At 30.4% G+C, this 25,894-nt stretch overlaps 1 protein-coding gene across 2 annotated transcripts; it reads left to right on the top strand.

Annotated features, from left to right (window-relative positions):
• The first annotated feature begins 1,094 nt into the window (after nucleotides 1–1,094).
• LOC143191664 (uncharacterized) lies at nucleotides 1,095–22,819 on the top strand. Of its 2 annotated transcripts, XM_076396983.1 has the most exons (8): nucleotides 1,095–1,431; nucleotides 3,297–3,604; nucleotides 7,450–7,549; nucleotides 13,052–13,210; nucleotides 16,844–17,301; nucleotides 20,565–20,619; nucleotides 20,678–20,836; nucleotides 22,687–22,819. In XM_076396983.1, exons 1-8 carry the CDS (start codon nucleotides 1,099–1,101, stop codon nucleotides 22,747–22,749), a joined length of 1,635 nt encoding a protein of 544 aa, XP_076253098.1. In that variant the 5' UTR covers nucleotides 1,095–1,098; the 3' UTR covers nucleotides 22,750–22,819. The 2 variants fall into 2 exon arrangements, 1 of the variants encoding a protein (XP_076253098.1); XR_013004582.1 differs by lacking the exons at nucleotides 1,095–1,431; nucleotides 3,297–3,604; nucleotides 7,450–7,549; ... (2 more) ...; nucleotides 20,678–20,836; nucleotides 22,687–22,819 and adding exons at nucleotides 11,380–11,511; nucleotides 14,050–14,262.
• Nucleotides 22,820–25,894: the final 3,075 nt, after the last annotated feature.

Raw genomic sequence — 25,894 nt, 5'->3', positions numbered from 1 at the left:
TCAAGGAGATCAAGAATCAAATAGAATGTATGCTACCAGTTGTAGACATTGATATAAATTACACACGTCTACAAAATCTTTCTAATAGCTGTTAAAATTTATGTTTTGAAAGTCTTTTTCGGACGAGAAACACCCAAAAACGTAAAGATTGCGTCATAAAACCTAAAATAGTATTAATTTTTTTTGAAGACCTGTATCATCTAATATTATAAAGACAATACAGCGATAAAACTTAATACTATTGACTCTAATAAAATTTATCCTGATGCACAAACAGAAGCGATATTATTGACAGAGGAGAATGTCAAAAAGACCAATTTCTTTACGATGCAAATTGATGAAACAATAAAATCAGAATACTATTGCAAATTTTTTAAATAATTCGAGGCAAAACTAAATCTAAAGAAAAATGATTTTCCACCAATATACCGCACCTTTCCATATAATATAATAATATATGATATCTCTCTTAAATTCAAACAGATCCAATAGTTGTTGAAGTGTATAGAAGAGGGTTATTTTCGCTCTTCTTTTCTCAGAGTAATCATCAAAGACTTATATATTAGTATAACACATTACTCAATAATCAACAATCACAAAACTACAACTTCTTGTAGAATGACTTCTCTTAGCTTTCAAAATAGTTTTCAACTTCGACAATCCCTTACTCATTTAAGCCAAAGCTAGAGACACAGTATCATCCTTTTGCCCAAAATATGGGAAAATATAAATATATATTGGACTAACTTCTTGCTAAAAGACTTTAAAGATAACTTCTCAATAAAAGCTTAAAACAAGCACCTAATATTATCGATGGTCTAGTATAAAAATTAACAATCGCGCTTTACTATATAATAAATTCTATAATAATTATACCATTGATAGGTAAGATTATCATTCTATAGACAGTTCTAGGATTCCAATTATCTATTAAAAAATTAATAAAACCCAATTATTATCTGCATACAAGAACGTTGCGATATTTTATTTGATTGACAGCTTCGTGTTAATGAATAATTAAGACTTTTGAAACAAAGACTATATAAAAACTAAAAGCTAGCGACTAAAAGTTCTTGAAGACGATACCTAGGTGAAATAATGGCGACCATATCATACTTTGATTGGGGCGACGTATTTTCATTGAACATTCAAGTTTTTATTTATTGTGGATTTTGGAAATTCGACAATAAATCGACTTGGGCCAGACTATATCCCTTGGCCACCTGTTTCGGTTATCTCATTATGACCTCCTATTTATTATCCCAGATAATGTATATGATTTTGAACAGAAACGATGCGTTAGAAGTGACTTCTGCGATGTACGTTACGTGCACCTTTCTAACCACCTTCACACAAGGTTTAATGGTTTATTACAATCTGGACACAATTAAGGAGTTAATATTGAACATAAGAACCAACCATTTGTTTCAAGTATGTATATTATGTAGTACTGTTTAAATATTGATTGGATTTTTGTATTTGGTTTTGTATACTGTTCTGTATACGTCTTCAACTGTTGTTACAATTTTATTACTTACACCTCTCAGTTCTAATATAATCCACAATGTTTATCTTATATATTAATCAATAAATATTTATTATATGTTCAGAATTTTATATAGTCTGTTCAAAGTTATTTTGTACATACGTCATTTAAATTTGTGACATCAAAACGTCGCGATGTTGCCGCATCAACTCTGAGTTTTAGTTCAGTTTGGCTTTGACATACAGCAAAATCCTAATCTAAATAAAATAATTAAACAAAATTAATGTTATGAAATATAGTTTATTTTAACATTATACTATATCTAAAAAAACACAGTTAATTATACAGCCACAATAGAGAGTTAGAGTTATAACCTCTTATAACTAATGCTTTCAAGAATTTTGTATACGTCTGACATTCGGACAATTTTGACTTTCTAAAACGATTTTACAAATTGCGTCAGGCAATACATTAACCATCTTGATGACGTATATACAAAAAAACTTTGAATAGACTATAACAGGTCAATTGAAATTTTCTCGGCCTACTATAGTAAAACACATTTTTTTGGCAAAATTAGTTTTTTTATTCAACATAATTCCCTTCAAGGGTGATTTTCGATACCAAATTTTTTTTAAATAGGCCTCAGTTTCGGCGATCACCTGTTCATTCGACGAAAATGTCTTCCCAGCGAGAATTCTTTGAGATCTGAGAACCGGAAATGGTCAGCGGTGGCTAGATCTGGAGAATACGGTGGACAAGGAAGCAGTCCAAAGCTCAATTCATGGATTTTTGCCATCGTCCTCACTGACTTGTGACACGGTGCACTGTCTTGGTGAAGCAGCACTTTTTTTTTCTTCAAATGCGGCCGTTTTTCGGCGATTTCACACTGCCCAATAACGTCATGTAATAGTCGCTATTGATGGTCCTTCCTTTTCAAGGTAGTCAGTGAACATTCTTCACAACTCAAAATAGAGACGCCATAACCTTTTTTCCTTGCTTTGGAGCGGGTTCATCGTATACAGTCCACTCGGATGATTGTCGATTGGAATTCGGAGTGAAATAAAGGAGCCATGTTTCATCCATTGTCACATATCTATGCAAAAACCCGGGTTTATTACGCTTGATCATCTTCAAACACTGCTCCGAAACATCAACTCCTCGTTGTTTTTGGTAAAAAGTGAGCTCGCGCGGCACCCACTTTGCACAGAGCTTTCTCATACCGAAATATTCGTTAATGATATGATGTACACGTTCAGCTGATATCTTTAGAGTGTCTGCTATTTCATTCAATTTCAATTTACGGTCATTCAAAATGATTTTGTGGATTTTTTAAATGTTTTCTTCGGTAACATCCACTTTTAGGCGTCCACTGCGTTCACCGCCTTCGGTGCTCATTTCACCACGTCTAAACTTAGCATACCAATCCTTGAAGGTTGATTCTCCTGGGGCAGTGTCCGGAAACTCCACATCAAGCCAAGTTTTTGCTTCAGCTGTATTTTTTCCCTTCAAAAAGCAATTTTTTCGGCATGCGAAATTCCTTTTTATCCATTTTTTTCACAATAACAAAAGTTGCTTTACTCAAAATGTTATAATTCAAAAACTAATGCTCCGATAGCTGTCAAATTTATACGCGCATCTTTTGAGGGCTAGGGTTAATTAAAAACATATGAATTTAATCCTAGTAGCGCCATCTAAGTGTTAGGCCGGGGCTTTTCAATTGACCTGTTATATCGGAAAACATCGACAAAAAAGGTTTACTTATTTGCAATTATTATTACCCAACATGTTGCTAATTATCTGTTTGTAGGTAAAATGCAAAAATCACCTAGTGATAGCTGAAAACACTAAAAAATTACTGAGATGCTTATACAGCATCGCCTTTGTACTTGCTGGTGGAACCCAAACATTTTGGTCCATAAAACCCTATATTCAAGGCACCCGTAGCCTTCCCACCAAAGCGTGGTATCCTTTCGATTATTTTAAATCCCCTTATTTCGACATAACTAGCATTTACCAGACAATAACCAGTGCGTACATGATCGTCCACACAATAAACGTGGATGTTTTAATTGACGACTTTATCATTATTATTGGAGCACAGTGCGATATGCTAAGGTATACACTGCAGAATTTAAATCATTTTGAAAGTATAGATGGAGTTTTGGTCGAACGAGGTGCTAAAATTGACTGCAACGATTCGGGATTTGTTGACGTTATGAGTGAAAATATGAAGATTTGTATTGAGACTTACCACGAAATCAAACTGTAAGTTCTTTATTCTAATTTAAATTATTATTAGGTAGTTATTACCATTAATTGAGCTATACCAGCTTTATAAAGCCGATGACCCAGGCTGGATAGATTTCTAAACATTGTAGGACATGGATTTTACTTTCAGTTAAGGTCCACAAGTTCAGTTATGGTTAAACTATTGTAAAGACAAATTTAATATTCCAAACAATGGGTTTCTAAAACTAAATACAGCTAGATAGTTGATGAAAATGTATTTGTCGATTACAACAAATTCAAAAAGCATAATATAGAGTGAATCCTATTTCTACTTTAAGCGATTTCCCCTTAAAAGGTACCTGGATGGGAATTACACTTAAAATTATTTTAATTTATTTTGATTGTCCTAATATACTACTTTTATTCTGATTGTATTTTATTGTTATATCTATGTTGACTTCCTTATATGAAGTTATTGATTTTTCCCTTGTACTTATATTATAATGAAAGTTAATAGCAGGGCAAAATATATGCATTGCTTCAATTAAAATAGAAATAAGACAATATTATCTCGTATGAATTTATTATACCAAATACAAAATACGAAATCCAATATTTTAGTTAAAATACAAAATGCAGGCAGGTGTTAGATTACGTAAATAGAATAGAACTAATCTAGCTCTGTCTATCAATCAGTAAAAGAAGAATATTCTTGCATTAACATTATATTTTTAGATGTACTGTTAGACAAACTCTTGTAGGGGAATGAATAAAACCTTCTACTATTTTTCAGATACTTTCTTTTAAATTTAGATATCATTAAAAAAAGAATAGCTTTTATAGTTTAGGAAGCTGACTAACTCTAACTCAATTTTTGATATCTTTTTACTACAATTAATTAGTTATAGTACTGCCAAACAATGCTTTTTTTAACAAGGGTGGTAGCATGACGACAATATGGCATTTATTTCAGGTGGCAATTTAAAAGACGTCAAATTTTCTCAGTAAACAGTAAAATTCCTCAAATTACAATCCTACAACCAATCTTATCTGGTTCTTAGAGATATTAGAGTAAGCAGAAGTTTGTGATAATAACAATTATTGCCCTAAATGTAATCTAAAGCTGCAACAATTGGCAATTGGTTACCAGTTAAATTCTTCCCAACATTTTAATGCTATGGTCACGAAAGGTTAGTCTTACCCAACTTATCAAATATTGATTTAATTCTCATAAGCTACTCTATACAGTCGCAAACAGGGTTCAATCTTGAGGGACAAGGATATATTAACTGATTAAAGATAGTCTTTTTTATAGAATTTTGTAGAGGATACATTAAAAATCATCGTGGTCCGGTAGATTGCGCGCGTCTCCAGTGTTGGACATATTTGGATATTCTCAGTATTGCTTGGGACGTCATAAGTAAGGCTGTGTCTTATCTATAACCAAATTTCTGATATCGGCATAGTGTTCGTTTTCGAGGCGTAAAATATACTCTGTATTGGTAATTAAAGTAATGAATAATGTTCATAAGTTTTATATTAAGCTATATATACATGCATTTGTATATATAGAAAAATGACTTATATATTGAAAAAATACAGCTTATTACTAAATTTTTATATTATATTCATTTATATATTTTAAAATTTAATATTAATTTTAGATTATAAATTAGAGGATATAAAAGAATGAACCTTAACTATGCCATAAAGTATTTACTAAATTACCACATATTTGAATATACAGTACTACGAATGTATTATATATAAATAAAATTTTATAACTTTCTTGTAAATAGAGTCCTTTATACTTCTCACACTAATTACTAATTAATTACAATACAATAAAAGTTGCAATAGAACATTTTTTCAAATAAAGGCAAGGTTAATATATTTCATGGAAAAAGGGCTTACCGGTTAAAAAAACACCATAATAATGACCATAATTAATGAAATCAAGGACTCAAGTATCTAAAAACTCGATGTTGTTAATATTTTGTGTTTTATTTTAGTATATACCTTTCAACTATTTTCTTTTATTTCTGCTTAGGTCTGCTGTTCTCTTCTTTGATATTTTGGCGGATTACTTTTCCTTATCAACAAATCTAGCTGTAGCCAGTACAATCCTTTTCTAAATAGCTACCTTTTCAGGATTAATCGTATGCAATATTTTCCTGCACTTCTCCAAAGCCTATAAACTTAATAAACTGGATACTTAAATATATAATTCCCTTATTACCTTGTGAAAATTGAACTGTCGAATATTATTCGATAACTCCTTATACAGTGGTATATAAGCTTCTTGACATTTTGTATTCTACGAAATTCTTTAAAAAATTTTTTTTCTTTTGTCGTCCTGTGGCTTCCAACCTTCAAAGCCTCATAAATTCTTAAAATATAGATTAGATTGTTTAACATCTATGTTATGGATCCGATAAATATGCTGCCGAAATTCAATAGGTATGGATACTAAAATCATTAAATTGGAGACACAGAGAAGGCAGATGATCCTTCTTGTTATCGGCTTTAGTTGTGCAACAAACTCATGGTGAAACCTTTCCTTCTCTTGCTACTAAGTATGTCATATTACAAACTTGACATATTAATTTACTTTCACTGCAAAATTTAAGTCATTTAATTAATTTATCTTATTTGTAACAAATGAAACCTACCTTTTACTCTCCATATTTATAATCCTGTTGAAACGCTGAAATGTTAAACTAAATCCTTCTTTTTAAGTAAAAAGGAACATCACAATATAACTTTAAAAACGCCAAATCAAACCCTTTAATAGTTTAACAAATAAATACCAAACGTTTAATCAAATTAACACGGTACATCGCTATTTCTTTTGAGAAACACTTGGCTTGCAATACCATGCAGTGTTGCCAAACCTAAGGGCAAAACTATATATTCTATTAAATACTAAAAAAACGTATGTACTCTATTATTATTTATTTCAAAACAAAATAAAAAAGTTAATGTCAGAAAGTCTTCTTAAATATATTATTTTTCTAAAATAATATACATCCATAAAACAAATAGCCTAGCTATAAATTTGGCAACATCGAGTAGATTGTGTCGACGAATATACGAATAGTTTCGAAAGTAGCCGAATATTCGGACCACGATGATTTTTAATGTATACTATTTTGGAGGCATATATATTTGAAATACTTATTACAAAATACCTCAGCATCAGCTAATTAAAATACCAATTAGAAGTTATAGTTTTGAGAATCAATTTAGTTGCAAATTCCAGATATATATTTGTATATCAATTACGTATTTTAATTACAACTTATTGAGATACTGGCCGTGATTATAATAAACAAGACAAAAAGAAAACCCATTTGACATTGTTGACAAAATTACGAATTTATATTAAAAGTTTTTTTCGTTAAAGTCGCATAAATCTATTAATATTTATTCAATGAAAGCCAACAGAGCACTTGAAAAGTAAGAGTCCATAAAATATTTTAATATTGAGCTTTGAAACTGGAGATTGAGGAAAATAATTTTCGTCATGTTTTGTTAAGTCGCTTTCAAAAACATATGATTTGTAAATTTGTTTATTCTGGCTTTTTTTGGATTTTACTAAGATTAATAAACCTTAACCAAAGTTGGAGTGAAAACTCTTAATTACACTTTAATTAGATATTTAAAGATTTTAACTGCATGCTAAAAATTACAGGTTGAAATAATTCATTATAATTAAATGATATTTTTAGGTTATCAAAAATCTCTCAGGATATGTTTCACTTAGGACTGTTTATTGTATCCTTAGGTGGTGGTGTAATACTTTGCTGTATATTATTTCAATTACTATATGTAAGTTTTCAAGTTGTAATAATTATATAACGTTAGGCCCAGTAAAAACAAATAGATTATTTTTTCAACACGACAAAACGTATTTGATATATTTGTGAATGGTTGGATCAGTTTGTTTGAACGCTTGATCATTAACTAAAGAGACATCAAATGCGATTTCCCATATATAGAGTAACTAGCGACCCACCCCGGCTTCGCACGGGTGCAATGCTGATACTAAATTAAATACACTACAGAAAAAATATGAACGTTGTATATAAAAACATAGCGGCCCACTCCGACTTTGCACGGGCATAAAATATATATGCCTATGTCACTCAATGAAAACATGATTAAAATCGATCCAGTATTTTTTGGTTCATTCATTACTGCCCTTGGCCTGCACGCATTAAATTTGGAGTAAAACAATTCCTCTTCCCCTATACTTACTATGAAGATTTCCTGCTATCTTTGGAATATTTAAATTCATACAATTTTTATTACATTACACATTTTTAAACGCAAATTTTAAATTTGTAATATCTCCGAAAATATTTGTTTAATTTACATGCTGTAAGGAACCATATTGATCTATATTAATTGCACACTGTATTTAAGGTACTTAATTCGATAAGGATTAATGCCGTATTGCTTAAAATAACTTCGTAAATAAGCCATTTTCTCACGTAAAAAGTAAACAATAAAAATGGTTAATGTGGGTTATCCCTAGAAGATAAACATATACCATCGTGGACTTTTTTGTAGACCTTTTTATGGTGTACAATACTGTAGTACATTAATTTGATCTACCTCGTAGGGTTAGGCAGCGTTTTTGCTAATTGCTAAATAAGCCTAAAAAAATAGGTTAATTTACGACATCACGTTAGAAACCTCTAAAATTAGCAATGTTGCCTTAGTATATTATGCATGTATCATACATATAAACCTTCCTCTTGAATCGCTCTATCTATTGAAAAAAACCGCATCAAAATCCGTTGCGTAGTTTTAAAGATTTAAGCGCACATAGGGATATAGGGACAGAAAAGGCGACTTTGTTTTATACTATGTAGTGATTACAAAAGTTGAGTAAAGAAATAACTTCAGACAAATAAATTTACAGCAGCACAACGATTAAGACAAATAAACAAAGGTGAAAAAATCATTAAAAATATAAAACCCTGAAGAAACAGCAATGCCATCGGCTATAAATTAATAAACATCTAGCAAGAAATTAAATGAAATAAACCGCCTTAACCATCGTCGATCTGATGAAATTTCTCAATGAATTTCATACTAAAATGAGACACGATTTCAGTCAGTTAGCAAACAGGGTAGAAAAATAGGAAAAATCCTAAAACAGGAAAAACAAAAATTAGTAATTCGTTCTTAATAATTATAACGTGGAACGCAAATAAGCTAGATTAACGAGTCCGAAAACTAGAACTATTTCTGAGAACAAATCACGTAGATGCTCATATATTAGAGAATCATTTTCTTAAAAATAACATTAAAACGCGGGGTTATGATGCCTACTAAACAGTACACCCCGGAGAACGTAGTCGGGGTGGAAAAGTTCTAATTAAAAAACAAAATATAGGGCATTTCCAACAAGATACGATTAAAAAAAGAAATATAAGCTACGGTAGTTAGAATTAAAAAGAACGGTTCTGAAATAAACATCGGAGCTCTATACTGTGCACCAAGATACAAAATAGCACAACAACAATACAGACATTTATTTTCAAAATTAGGCCCAAAGTTATCTTTTACTAACTGGGACACGTTTAGCTTATAATACATGAAAGAATCAGCTTAAAATTACTCGAAAGTGTAGATTATATTGAACAGCAAACTCGAAATATAATTGAACAAATTCGCTTTTCTGCAAAATAAACTACCCCAACATCAAGAGACAGATCAGAATATGTGGCAAATTAGGGGATTGATAAAAGAAACAAGAAAAACTAGAAGAGTATGGCAGAGAACCAGAAATACTAAAGAATATAACATAGAAGTAGACAAACATTACTCGCTATGGAACGCAATTCGAAGAATTAAAAGACCAATTATTAGAGTACCGCCTATTGAAAATGATCGAAATGAACGATTTCATGATATAATTATATAATGATATTATATATGATAAATAAAGGAAGCGTCATTCGTTCACTCAGTTGAAAGTTTAAGTATTTTCGTACTCAAGTACTTATGTACAAAGAGTTCAATGCAATTTTGAACAGTTTATTTTTTTTACTTTCATTTCCGTAAAACGAAAAATTCAGCGTAAATTCATCGAAAACGTGGACTCATCAAAAATGTTGTTTGAAGAAGCAAGAAGATAAAAAAAACGCACAAAAAAATACTGTAAATTTAAATCTGTTTAGGACATACATAAGAGTACTCTAGGAGTACTAACTCTAGAGTACTTTAGGGTGTTTTATATGATTTATAAGGTATAGGACATCGAAACCTTGTAGATTACGAATACCTTAAGAAAAAAGTTAAACCCCAGGAAAAGTATAACAATATGGCCCAATTCACAAATTGCCAACACGTTGAGCACACTAAAAACGACAATAATCTAATTCCAAAGAATCCTAGAACGCGAACAAGAATTTGAACTTGCAACGTTGCCAGTTCTTGCAAATTATGCGTACATTTGAAGAAATTTACATTTTAAACTGTGTGGCACGACTATATAATCAACAAGCTCTTATGTTGATCACATATACTCATATGATATCGAATTATATCTATCTCTACTTTTACTTTCGCAGTGTCACCTATTTTTTTTTAAGTTTCACCTATTATGTCGTAACCTAACAATCTATTTTTTAGGTCGACGTTGGGAGCATTGAATTTTTCTACTTAGTGTTCTACTTGTTTAGCATGATATTCCATCAGTGGGTTTTTTGTTTTCTTGGAAATAAGCTAACTAAAAGGGTAATTAAAAAGGAAGGTGGGGATAAAGTAATTTCGATATTTCCTAATAGTCATGGTTTTAATTATTTGCTTATTCAATGAAGTATTCGCCATACCACAGCGTGTCTGAAGGGTGAGAGTCCATAGAACAGTCCACTGATATAAAGGAAGCGTCATTCGTTCATTCAGATGAAAGTTTAAGTACTTTCGTACTCAAGTACTTATGTACAAAGAGTTCAATGCAATTTTGAACAGATTATATTTTTTATTTTCATTTCCGTAAAACGAAAAATTCATCGTGGATTCATCGAAAACGTGGACTCATCGAAAATGTTGTTTGAAGAAGCAAGAAGATAAAAAAACCTCAAAAAAATACTGTACATTTAAATCTGTTTAGGACATACATAAGAGGACTAGAGGCTAACCATCTATAAATTAAACTTCTGCCTAACAGTGATATTAATGTGACAGTAAGGAAAAACATTGCAGATATGTTAAGGACCGTCTAATTGAGGTGAAACAAAATAAATATCAGCAAATAGTCCATTTAACATGAACGAGCGATAGTCCAAAAAACAACAAATATAAATGATAACAACAAAATAAGAACTCTAGGTTTTAACAACCCCAGGAAAAGTATAACAATATGGCCCAATTCACAAATTGCCAACGCGTTGAGCACACTAAAAACGACAATAATCTAATTCCAAAGAATCCTAGAATGCGAACAAGAATTTGAACTTGCAACGTTGCCAGTTCTTGCAAATTATGCGTACATTTGAAGAAATTTAAATTTTAAACTGTGTGGCCCGACTATATAATCAACAAGCTCCTATGTTGATCACATATACTCATATGATATCGAATCATATCTATCTCTACTTTTACTTTCGCTGTATCACCTATTTTTTTAAAGTTTCACCTATTATGTCGTAACTTAACAATCTATTTTTTAGGTCGACGTTGGGAGCATTGAATTTTTCTACTTAGTGTTCTACTTGTTTAGCATGATATTCCATCAGTGGGTTTTTTGTTTTCTTGGAACTGAGCTAACTAAAAGGGTAATTAAAAAGGAAGGTGGGGATAAAGTAATTTCGATATTTTCTAATAGTGATGGTTTTAAATATTTGCATATTCAATGAAGCATTGGCCGTACTACAGCGTGTCTGAAGGGTGAGAGTCCATAGAACAGTCCACTGATATAAAGGAAGCGTCATTCGTTTACTCAGTTGAAAGTTTAAGTAATTTCGTACTCACGTACTTATGTACAAAGAGTTCAATGCAATTTTGAACAGATTGTATTTTTTTGTTTTCATTTCCGTAAAACGAAAGATTCAGCGTGGATTCATCGAAAATGTGGACTCATCGAAAATGTTGTTTGAAGAAGCGAGAAGATAAAAAAACCTCAAAAAAATACTGTAAAATTAAGTCTGTTAGGACATACATAAGAGGACTAGATGCTAACCATCTATAAATTAAACTTCTGCCTAACAGTAATATTAATGTGACAGTAAGGAAAAACAAGAACTGTCTAACTGAGGTGAAACAAAATAAAGATCAGCAAATAGTCATGAACATTTAACAATAGTCAACGATCATTTAACATGAACGAGCGATAGCCCAAAAAACAACAAATATAAATGACAACAACAAAATAAGAACTCTAGGGTGTTTTATATGATTTATAAGGTATAGGACATCGAATACCTGGTGAATTTGAACTTCCAACGTTGCCAGTTCTTGCAAATTATGCGTACATTTGAAGAAATTTAAATTTTAACTGTGTAGCACGACTATATAATCAACAAGCTCTTATGTTGATCACATATACTCATATGATATTGAATCATATCTATCTCTACTTTTACTTTCGCAGGGTCAACTATGCCTAAAATATAATTAATTTGGAAAAGAAGTGAATCAAATTTGCACAATTAAAATTGAAATTGAATAGATACACACCTGGATAAAATGTCCTCATATTTCTGTGCAGACTAAATGTGTTATAATAACTTTTTTGACAATATTCATAAATTGATGATTTATCCGTTACTGCCTACAATTTATAATCAAAATATGAATAGTACAAGAACACAAAAACCAAAATGGCTGTTGTAGTTCATTGGATTGTACTTCTCGAGTGCTTGCATATTGCAACGTCGTAAAATCAGGCGAACACTGTTTGTAATAGAGAATCAGTATAAGTGAAGTGTGGTGGTAAACGTCATACAAATCTAGGCATAAATCTAAGATCAAAGATTTCATCTTCAAAAAAGAGTACTGGATAAAGCGCAGGAAATCACAACATTCAAGCAGATTAAAAAAGCCGAACTTGTATATAATAATGGTTCTGCTATTTCTGGTCATTATCAAAACAGCACATATCATACTAATTACTGTTTTAAATTTAGATGAATAAGAAAACGAAATTGCTTTTCCCTTAGCTAAATAAATGTAGAACTGTAAATAGACTTTATTTACATATATAGTACATGTTGTTTAGTAAATTAAACTTTGCTTGCTATCAATTCTAGCAAAAGTGCATTTATCACATTTATCTGAAATTAAAATACCTTATTATATGATATTTATCTTTTGTAGAGTGAGATGTTACATGAAACAATTCTAAATATACCAAACTGGATAGACTGCGGGGTCACCTTTCAGAAAATGATGATCATGTTTCTAATTTATGTAGAAAAACCGATCATTATATATATTGGGAGAATAATACCATTATCATTAGATGTTATTGTAAATGTAAGTATTTAAATCAAATATTTTTTTAAAAAAATTTTTGTAAACGTAAATATTTATAAAGATTTACACTTTTTTATATGTCATTTCGTCGAAGTGTGAATAAAAATTGTTTGAAAATAAAAGTGCTACCCCACCCCCCGATTCCTTGTTCCTTGTTCCCCCGATTACTACTTATTTCAATATAGTAGTCGTAATCTGTCTGACTAGCACTTCATTTCTTATGAAAATATCAAAAAATGTATCGGTTCGTGGATAGAAACATCGTTCCTTCGAAAGGGAATCCATAAATTACCTGAAAGATCGGAAATAGTAGCGGCTATACTTGAAAAATAAATGGATAAATGAAAAAAAAAGTTTAAAACGAAGTTATAGGTCTAATATAAAATAATAACTGGATATTAGAATAACAGTAATGGCAAAAAATACTAGGTATCAATTCAACAGAAAAAATGTAAAGACTTCTTTATGTAAGTTGGGGAAAAGTCATTTAATTTTTTTTAATCCAAGAAACCAAATATCTACAAGGTGGAAAGCTAGGAAGAAGTTATATATTTGATTTATGTAATATTGGGTACAATAATAATTATAATGTTACTAAAATAACTGTAAATAATTATGTATAATACTCGTCATATATAAAATTATGTTCTTAATAGATAGGTTATTCAATTCAATAAAGTCATGCTTGAAAATAACAGTATTTCATAACAGTGTTTTAGATAATATAATTTATTTGCTTATTCAAAAAATATTGAGCCTTGAAAATGGATTTTGTAATGATATTTGAATAAAATATTATAAATATATATTTATTCTACATATTATTTATTCTATTTTAGATTCTACGTACAGCTTATTCGTACTTTATGTTACTTGTTAACATGCACACTGTTAAAAGCTAAACCGCTATGAGAAAATAGATTTACATGAAAATAGCAAATTAAATTAAAATGTAATGGAAACTTCATGGCCATCGTTTGCAAAATTATAGCTTCATTAGAAACCGTTCTTTAACCACACTTTAACCAATAGAAATCTGTTTAGTGCTAGAAATAAACATGCATTCGAAATATTTCATATTGTTTCATTTTATCCTATAGATATACTACGAAATAAAACTACCATTTATATATTTATTTCTTCCTACATTCATTCTTTCTACTCATATGGACATTTTTTAACATTAATGTGAATAGACATATATCCCTAAAAATTCGTAAATAAATTATAATAATTTATGATGATATTATGATAACATCACATAACAATATTAACCGTACTAAAGATACTAACTCTTTTGAGTGATAAGTGCTAAGGAGAGGAAAAGTTCTCTCCAAATAGCATATACTGAACCCATGTCATCTAAATTATGACGTAAAAAATTCGCATTATATATTTAAAAATTAAATAAATAAACTTAATTAAAAAGTAAATAAAATATAATTGATAAATATAATAATAATAAATATAGTTAACGTTATAGTACATCTAATGCATGTATTGTCGAAATATTTAAACTACAATTAATCAAACAGCCGCAATAGTTTGTAGGTTAGAGTTTGTTTTATTATATTTACATTGAACTCTATTTGAACCCACCTATGGTATCCCCTGGAGGCCTAATCCAGCTAATTAACAATTGTATATCCAAGTAATATATTTTACTCTTATTAGAGAGCCTATTTACCTTTTTATGTTTAATTCTTATTTCTTTCGTTGCTGTATTTCCTTGTCAAGTTATTCTAATACCACCGTATTTCTGATTAGTTTTTTCTCTTACTACCTAGATTTAATCACTAATAATCTCGCTAATGCATTGATAATTAATCAATTTAATATCCCACAATCCACAATGCGATTTTTTACTTCTTCTTTGATACTTTATCACATCTCATAACCATTCAATTTGATGGATTTCATTCAATTTATATGCAATGATAGAGAGGACGATATTACACTCTGTGGTCATATTGTTAATCATATGATCTAATATTCATTCATCTTTTTAAGGCCTATTTCCGAAAAGTAAATTACATAAAAACCAATTAAATATTTGATTTATATTTACCAAGTAACAAATGTATTTTGAAAATTCAATTTATGTTATTCCAGCCACTCCTTAATTACAGCTTTTGTCAACCCACTTGCTGAGACCTTCTCCATCAAGCTCAAATAAATTATTTAAAAAATATCATGATTAAGAAAACCTAATGAAATGTTATAACTTTTACATCTTTCCATCAACTTCTGTGTTTTTTACACTCTTATTAGCATCCATTTTGAAATATTTATTTCTATACACAAATTGCAATAATAAATCTTCTATTATTTTATTATATGCTGTTAAAAATTGCATTCTTTTAAAAGAAATCTCTGGAAGTTCCGTTAAATATCTTCGTGGTTTATCTTAACGTTATTTCAGTCCTGTTTCCTAATATAATAATAAATATATATATATATATATATATATATATAGATAGATATATATGTATATATATATATATAGATATATATGTATATATATATATAGATATAGATATATATGTATATATATATATATATATATATATATATATATATATATATATATATATATATATATATATATACTAACATATAATTTGAGGTCAAAAACGAAGATTTACTCGAAAGAACTAATGAGATTTCTAGAAATGATAAAAATGTTGTACCAGTTATGAACAATAATATAATTGTTTGTTTAAAAATATTTATTGAAATAAAAAGGTAAGTGATAGATCTCTTAAATGAATAATTTTGGTGTCTGATACGAAAAATTGTAATAGATGTTGAATGATTTGTTAGAATATACACATAATTCACAAGAACTAGAAACGTAGCAAATCAAATTTTAGTGCGAAAGCCCCCCATAATAACAACTCTTTCAATAAAATGTTTTTTTGACATTTTTAAAATAAATAATCTATATTTACACAAAAATAGCGGGACCTTATTCAATATCCTAATAATACCTTCGTTGATTTAAAATAATTCAGTTACAATAAGACCTGAGTCAACAACATCATACCTATTATTATTTCAACCAGTTCCCAATTACTTTTCTTTACTATTTAATGTAACATCAACAAAACAAAGTTCATGTATTAACTAAATGATACCTTTTAACATAATTCCGTATGATTAATAGTCATGAATAAAAGAATAAACAGGAAATATTATCACGGAAGACATATAAAAACCAATAGATATGTTAATGCCTTTGTTAGACGTAAAGATGGTGCTGAATCAGGATGATGATATCTTTTCACTAAATATAAAGATGTTCGCCATATGCGGACAATGGAAGTTAGATGGAAAGTCAAAGTGGAGAAAGCCCTATTTGTTCTATACTAGTTTCGTAAATCTTATGATGATTATCTATATTTTACCCCAGATATTGTACATGATAGTAAATAAAGATAATATGATGGAGGTTACTGGTACTATATACATAACATGTACCTTTATAATATCCTTTATTAAATCAGTCATATTTTATAAGAATTTAGATACAATTAATCAATTAGTACTGGATATAAGAAGTAACAAACTATTTCAAGTATAACTGGCAATATTGATGATTAAACCTATGTGTGCGAATAAAATATTTTTCAGGCTAGATGCAGTCATCATTCAACCGTCATAAAAAAGTCAAGAGCCCTCTCTGTATTTTTGGTGATCTTAGGCAACATCCTTGGGGCCACCACGCAAGTCTTCTGGTCGATTAAACCATATTTTGATGATGATTTTCGCTTACCAACGAGGGCCTGGTATCCTTATAATTACACTAAATCTCCTTACTACCACTTAACCAGTATCCAGCAAACGTTGAGCAGTGGATACTTGATCGTCCATACCATCAACCTGGATATCTTTGTTGACAATTTAATTTTAACGATGGGAGCCCAATGCGATATTCTAAGATATAACATGGAGAACTTAACACGATTTGAGGTCAAAAATGAAGTTTTGCTCGAAAGAACTGATGAGATTTCAAGAAATGATAAAAATTTTATACCAGTTATGAACAATAATATAATTGTTTGTTTAAAAACATTTAGTGAAATAAGAAGGTAAGTGATAGGTTTTTTATATGGATAATTTTGGTGTCTGATACGAAAAATTGTAATAAATGTTGAATGATTTGTTAGAATAATTTGGCTTAAAAAGCTTGGTTTAAGTTTTAAATTTCAGTCAACAATGAAAATTGTACTTTCAATTACAACCTGTTGGAATATTAAGGGATGGAAAAAAGAAGGTTAAATGCCTCTCCTAATCACGTGATTTTATCTGAGCAAGTGCCTATCACACTAAATTATCATCCAAGATGTATAATACATCCAATAAAACAGCCAATGCTCGTAATTCATTTTAAACTCAGATCACATTCTTCCTTCTCATTTTTACACTAGATAAAATGAAACAAAATGTTCTCTCGGTACTGGTCGAACCTGTCATGTAAAAGTTCAACATATGAAATATTTTATGCATCATTTCATCACTATCAATAAAACTTCAATATAATGACCATCAGTGATCAATTGCCAAGAAGGTAGATAACATATTGTAGTTAGCCCAGAAGTATACAGCACAGAATCTTTAGTCTTGTGAGTAGCGTGAGAAGTCTACCCAACATCTAAAGCAGATAGAAATGGTCACATCAATAGGTCCTATATACATATCCTGAATATATTATACAGAACTGTATTAAATGATATAAAGAATATTATAACATATAAAACTTATATGCAAATACTCTAGTGAATTAATATAATAGGAATAAAAAGTATAAATAATAAAAGTAGTAAAAACAAGACAAAAATAATAAATACAAGATGAGGAAAATACAGCACACCAGCTTAAAATACTTGACATATAACGATGCAGAAGTTAACAGAATAGACGATATGGAACTGACGAAACGAAGAAACGAAAGTACCCTTCAACATCTTCACTCAGACTCAGCGACTGTTGGATAGTTTCGTATTTAAGGGTTATTAAATAGAACAAAATGTTCCCTCGAAAGAGAAGCCGACCTAGGAGGTTGAAACAAGTGTGGCCCAGATATAATATAATAAATAGAATGAGGCTTCATTCGGAATTCATTCCTTTTTTCAAGAAAAGCCCCATTTAAGCTAATTCAACTACTAGAACAGTTGTCTATTTATTGCTACCACTAGTTCTTAGCTTGAACAGAATCAAAACTTCGTTTAGTTTGTTTCTATTCCATATTGATAATCAAAATAAACTGGTAAAGGATATATAGAGCAATAAATATAAAATAGTTAATAGACATTAGCCAAAAACAAATGTTTTCAATCAAATGTTCCTAATAACATCGCCTTCTAATAATAGGTCAATTGAAAAATCCCCGGCTCACCATAGTAAAACACATTTTTTTTGGCAAAATTAGTTTTTCTTATTCAAAATAATTCCTTTCAATGGTGATACACTGATTATAGCGACCATTCAAATTTCCGATACCATTTTTGTAGTACGATTTGTCCTTTGCTTCAAAATAGGCCTCAGTTTCGGCGATCATCTCTTCGTTCGACGGAAATTTTTCCCCAGCTAGCATTCTTTTGAGAACAATATTTTGAGAATACGGTGGATGGGGAAGCAATTTGAAGTCCAATTCATGAATTTTTGCCATAATTTTCACTGACTTGTGACACGGTGCATTGTCTTGGTGAAGTAGCACTTTCTTTTTTTCTTCAAATGCATCGTTTTTCGTCGATTTCGTCCTTCAAGAGGCCCAATAACGCTATGTAATAATCGCTATTGATGGTCCTTCCTTTTTCAAGGTACTCAATGAAAATTATTCCATGCGCATCCCAAAATACAGGCGCCATAACCCGCGACTATTGCGTTTTCCCACGCTTTGGAGCGGGTGCATCGTGTTCAGTCCACTTGGACGACTGTTGATTGGCCTTCGGAGTGAAATGATGCAGCCATGTTTCATCCATTGTTACATATCGACGAAATTTTTTCTTAAACTGTATTTTTTCCCTTCAAAAATCAATATTTTATTAACACGCCAAATTCCTTTTTATCCATTTTTTCACAATAACAAAAGTTGCTTCACTCAAAATGCTATAATTCACAAACTAATGACCCGCCAGCTGTGAAATTTATACACGCATCTTTTGACGGTTAGGGTTAATTAAATAACATATGGATTTAATTCTAGTAGCGCCATCTATGTGTCAGGCGGAGAACATTTCAATTGACCAGTTGGTTCAGTGTATTCGTCATCATGTTTCACAAAGAAATGTCTGTCAAAGAAAAGTATCTGTGAGATATGACTTTGGTAGTTGAAATTGCGGATAGAGCAGAAGATTTTTCATTGTAACTTTCAATCTGCCACACCTTATTAAAAGCCTGTGATATATCAAGGAATGTAAATGAGCAAAAGCTTTTTCGTTTAAATTTTTAATTATTTGATTGACCAATCTGTGAACTTGCTATATTGTTCTTTGTTTGATAATCAAAATAAACTGATAAAGGACATGTCAATATAAAGCAATAAATATAAAATTGTTAATATACATTAGCCAAACTCAAAGGTATTTAATCAAATATTAACCTTCTAATAACAAAATGTACTCTCGGTATTTACTGTTACTGTTTTAAATCATTAATGAGCCAAAATCATTAGGGGGTATCAAATGGGCATCAATCATATACAATCAAAAATATTACTTTTAAAAATTTTCATTTTATAAGTTTATTACTTTAATCTCTAACCTACTTAATTTTGTTTGACCACAGCTCACAATATATATATATCTCATTCAAAAATGCCTCCAATTTCCTTTCTTTTTCTAGCTTTCTAGCTGTAGTAATCTAGCAAAAAAGGCGTCAATACCTTTTTTTATTGTAAAAATTATTTTATTAATGAATTACCTCCAAAATAGTAAAACAGTATAATCCAGATTATAAATGCGATTAATATAGTTTATTCATGCAAATATATTTACTCATTAACACAACACAACTTAGTGCACTCTCGAAAACCAATTAATAAAAGTACAAATTGTTGTAAAAAAGTATGATGAAACAATTTATCTCAATTTTTCTTATCCAATGAATAAAACACTATTGCAACTTAATTTTTAGATTTACAAAGGCATGTCAGGACATCTTTCATTTTAATATATTCATAGGATATTTAGGAGGTGCAATAATTATTTGTACTATTTTATTTCAATTCTTATATGTAAGTAACGTATTTCGCTACAAAACCGAACTGTTTCTGTATTTGAAATGATAATTCATATTTCCAGGTCGACATCGGTAGCAACAACTTTTTCTATTTAACGTTTTACTTGTTCAGTATGTTATTCGAACAATCAGTCTCTTGTATATTGGGAAGTGGACTGACTATGAAGGTTACAATCAATATTTTATACTTTAGAAAATCAAAATTAGTAAAATATCCACTTTCAGAGTGAAAAATTGTACAACGCCGTTGTGCGTATACCACACTGGATAGATTGCGACATTAAATTTAAGAAAATTATGATAATGTTTCTTATTTATCTGGAAAAACCTATCGTTGTATATATAGGACGTATAATACCATTATCTGTTGCTGTTATTGTGAATGTAAGTCTACCGCTTTTGTGTATTATGTTTTATCTTATTTATTAGGTACGGTACTTAATCATAAAGAATATCTGTACATGATGACCAGAACTTCTATACCTCTGCATAGAATATAATGATAATCTGTAAAATAAAATTATATTCGTTCATGTTCGAATTATTTCGTAAGGTTATTCATATGACTGAAAACAGGCAATAAAGCACATATAACATGTCGATTGAAAAATCCCCGGACTGACTCATAGATGGCGCTACCCTAATTAAATCCATATGTTTTTTAGTTATTTTTATTCTTTAGTTTTATAGTTAGATAAAAAGGAATTTCGTGTATTGATAATATATTGTTTTTTGAAGAGAAAAAATACAGTTGAAGCAGAAAGTTGACTTGATGCCGAGTTTCCGGACACTGCCCCAGGAAAATCAACCATCAAGGATTGGTATGCTAAGTTTAAACATGGTGAAATAAGCACCGAAGACGGTGAACGCAGTGGACGCCCAAAAGAGGTTATTACCGACGAAAACATTTAAAAATCCACAAAATGATTTTGAATGACCGTACATTGAAATTCAATTAAACAGCAAACATTCTAAAGATATCAACTGAACGTGTATATGATATCATTCATGAATATTTATTGGTATCTAGCTTTGTGCAAAGTAGACGCCGCGAGAGCTCACTTTTGACCAATAAAACGAGTTGGTAATTCGGAGCAATGTTTGAAGATGATCAAGCGTAATTAACCCGAGTTTTTGCGTCGATATGTGACATCCATCATTTCACTCCGAAGTCCAACTGACGGTCATCCGAGTGGACTGCACACGAGGAACTCGCTGGGAAAACGCAACAGTCAACTGGCAAGGTTATGGCGTCTGTATTTTGAAATGCGCATGGAATAATTTTCATTGACTACTTTGAAAAAGGAAGAACCATCAACAATGACTGTTACATAGCGTTATTGGACCTTTTAAAGGACGAAATCGCTGAAAAACGGCCGCATTTGAAAAAAAAAAGAAAGTGCTGCTTCACCAGGACAATGTACCGCGTCACAAGTCACTGAAAACGATGGCAAAAATCCATGAATTGGACTTTGAATTGCTTTCTCATCCACCGTATTCTCCAGATCTGCCAACCCCCCCTCCCCAGCGGCTATTTCCTGTTCTCAGATCTCAAAAGAATGCTCGCTGGGAAGAAATTTTCGGCCAATAAAAAGTGATCGCTGAAATTGAGGCTTCTTTTGAAGCAAAGAACAACTCATACTACAAAAATGGTATCAAAAAGTTGGAGGGTCGCTATAATCAGTGTATCACCCTTGAAGGGAATAATGTTGAATAAAAAAAAAACTAATTTTGCCAAAAAATGTGTTTTACTATGTGTTAGGCCGGAGACTTTTCAATTGACCTGTTATAACTATTATGCAAAAAACACAATTTATACATTTTATTAATGGTCTATGTTATTGCATGTGTTAACAAGTAATATTTTGACAACAAAAATGGCATACAAAAAGACAATCCATTTCTACCCACTGTTAAAACCAGTTAGAATTATTACGTCCAAACTTCTAAAAATAACTAGACATCTTAATATAATAACTGAAGAACTATCACGTCAATTTGCAGTGAAAGTTATGTTTTACACAAAAACCACCGACATATTACGCTTTTTTACCTCTTTCGCCACATTCATCAAACATCAGACCTTCTGCTAACCAATAACGATAATCTACCAAAATAAACTTTCACAATCAATCGGTTGAAGACCATTCGCAGAAAACAAAGAGAATTATTTAAAATTAAATACCATATATATTGTTTTCAGTTTTTAATGTCATTTTTTAATTGAATTTTAGGTACTCCGTACTTCTTACTCGTATTTTACCTTACTTGTTAAACTGCAATCTGTACGAAATTAAATAATTGAACACAGAAAATAATTGAGGAGGCACAATAGTGAAGTGCAATATTCAGAATCATTAAGATCACAATTACTTAGCAACTATAACCGTTAAAATGTTATCTTCAGTATTTTTAATAGCATTTAAGAAATTATATTGTATTTATGAAAGTCATTATTAACCCTAATAAAATATAAAATAATGTATAAATAAATTATTTGTTTACCGTAAATTGTTAATTTTCTCTGTTAACTTGTTCATTCTCTACATAATTGTTTAGGACCATTTTTTTTCAATTTTGATATAACAGCTATCTTCTTTTAAATAATTTCAATTAGTTTGAAAAATCAGGAAATGGTTAATTGGTCAATAAGTTACGAATTTGATTTTCTGTATTTTCCATGGATTTTTTTCTAATAACGGCTTCAATTCTTTATTTTTACATTCTGTATAACTGGCTAAAACAACTTTCACCTCGAAATCAACATCTTTAATGTGTTAAACTCGATCTATACAAGCGGTTTCCGATTGAGAGCATATGCCTTGTGAATTCCGACAAAAATACGATAACTTTTGGAAGCATTAAACATTTTTCATTATAAAATTACAACGCAATAAAATTATCTACATATAAGCTTCTTCAAGGACATAAAGACTTTTCATTCTAAACATTTTATCACGAATCAAACTTTAAACATCAAACCTTCAAATATTAAACAAGTTATTATTGGAGAGCAATGTTGTGTTAACAGCTCAAATCAATAATTTATCAACTTTAAAATTTATCAGTTATAAACTATTATTTGGACCTTATTAGTTATGAAAATAATACTTCTGTGATAGGTAGACAATCTGGATTTCATTTTTGCTGTAAGGAATGGAATTTTGCTCTGCTACAACTTTGGGAACCTCCAAAGTAAGATCTCTTCAAAGTGAATTATCAACTTAAGCCACGAAACAACTAACAATGCACAAAAAAATATACATACTCAACAGTGGACTAGCAGCAAATGTGTTAGGTTGAAATAAAATTGACTGAAGCTTGAAGTTAATATGTTATATCTAGGATCTCCCAATGGGTGTCAACACAAATACTATATAGGGTTTTAACACATTAACATTTCCTTAATACTAGTGTACAAAAAATAATATCTTACAAATAATAGTAAATGATATTAAGGTATTGAGTACAACATTATTTCAATATCTTTAAAGCTCTTTCCTTTTGTATCGGGTAATTTGAAATAACAAAACAACATCGCTATTATCAGTATTATACCAAACATTACAAACTCAAACACTCATCCCAGCATATTCTGCCAAATAAGGAAAACAAATTGTAATCACAAACGACATACAATAGTTTCTCAGAATAGCCATAGTGTCTGCTGCCACCTTAACATTAGACGGAAATCCTTCACTTACTACAAAAAAAGGGACTGTGATCAAACCTAAATTATAAGAAAACATATACTTAATTAGACTAGCCAGGGGGAGAATAGACCAATGAACAGATCTTTTATTTCAATTCTTTTTTATCATTTTTTTTATTTTAATTGACAAGAACATCCCTCACGTAAAAATCGACATCTTTGATGTGTCAAAACCAATCTATACAAGCGGTTTCCTGTAGAGTATATGCCTTATGAATTCCCAAAAAAATACGATCACATTTTGAAGCAATAAACACTTTTAATTATAAAATAACAATGCAGTAAAACTGTCTACAAATAAGCTCCTTTAAGAAGATAAAAAGTTTCCAATGTGAACATTTTATCACAAATGGATCCTTCAAACATTAGACAAGCAAAATGTTGAGTTACTAAAATAACAGCATTAAAGATAGATAGAAATTAAATGAAAATTGTGAAGATTAGGATTGTGAACGGTTCGCAGTAATGTAAGGTAAATTTACCACTACTTATTACAAAACTGACGAGAATTTACCGCTGTGATGAGATTGATTATGTTGTTCGACTACGATTTAGAGGGACATTCTGCTTTTGTTACAAGTGTTAAAAGTATTGGAGAGCACTATTGTGTTAAAATTTCAAATATACACTTTTTCAACTTACTATTACTTAGACCTTATTACCTATGAAAATAATACTTCTATGTTAGGACACAATTCCATTTATTTTGTTACTAGCGACCCGTCCCGGCTTCGCACGGGTGCAATGCTGATACTAAATTAAATACACTACAGAAAAAATATGAACGTTGTATATAAAAACATAGCGGCCCGCTCCGACTTTGCACGGGCATAAAATATATATGCCTATGTCACTCAATGAAAACATGATTAAAATCGATCCAGTATTTTTGGTTCATTCATTACCGCCCTTGGCCTGCACGCATTAAATTTGGAGTAAAACAGGAATTGAATTGCTTCCCCTATACTTACTATGAAGATTTCCTGCTATCTTTGGAATATCTAAATTCATACAATTTTTATTACATGACACATTTTTAAACGCAAATTTTAAATTTGTAATATCTCCGAAAATATTTGTTTAATTTACATGCTGTAAGGAACCATATTGATCTATATTAATTGCACACTGTATTTAAGGTACTTAATTCGATAAGGATTAATGCCGTATTGCTTAAAATAGCTTCGTAAATAAGCCATTTTCTCACGTAAAAAGTAAACAATAAAAATGGTTAATGTGGGTTATCCCTAAAAGATAAACATATACCATCGCGGACTTTTTTGTAGACCTTTTTATGGTGTACAATACTGTAGTACATTAATTTGATCTAACTTGTAGGGTTAGGCAGCGTTTTTGCTAATTGCTAAATAAGCCTAAAAAATAGGTTAATTTACGACATCACGTTAGAAACCTCTAAAATTAGCAATGTTGCCTTAGTATATTATGCATGTATTATACATATAAACCTTCCTCTTGAATCACTCTATCTATTGAAAAAAACCGCATCAAAATCCGTTGCGTAGTTTTAAAGATTTAAGCGCACATAGGGATATAGGGACAGAAAAGGCGACTTTGTTTTATACTATGTAGTGATAAGGAATTGGCATTGATCATCTTCGTCTTCAATTATTCACTATAAGAAAAAAAATTCCGTTCTGGTACAACTTTGAGAATTATTGAGATATCTCCAAAATGAATTCTCAACTTAAGCCACAAAACAACAAACAATG

This window comes from Rhynchophorus ferrugineus, unplaced genomic scaffold (genome assembly GCF_030347505.1).
Source record: "Rhynchophorus ferrugineus isolate W39M unplaced genomic scaffold, kcgeb_rfMv2 rfM2, whole genome shotgun sequence".
NCBI lineage: Eukaryota > Metazoa > Arthropoda > Insecta > Coleoptera > Curculionidae > Rhynchophorus > Rhynchophorus ferrugineus.
This window is presented reverse-complemented; position numbering and strand designations above follow the sequence as displayed.

Bases quoted from the DNA above. Each gene is read 5' to 3' on its own strand.
- LOC143191664 (XM_076396983.1), top strand. From the start codon at position 1,099: ATGGCGACCATATCATACTTTGATTGGGGCGACGTATTTTCATTGAAC. The intron at 17,302-20,564 runs GTAAGTGATAGG...TTACTTGTTCAG, and splicing joins ACATTTAGTGAAATAAGAAG to TATGTTATTCGAACAATCAG. The intron at 20,620-20,677 runs GTTACAATCAAT...ATCCACTTTCAG, and splicing joins GAAGTGGACTGACTATGAAG to AGTGAAAAATTGTACAACGC.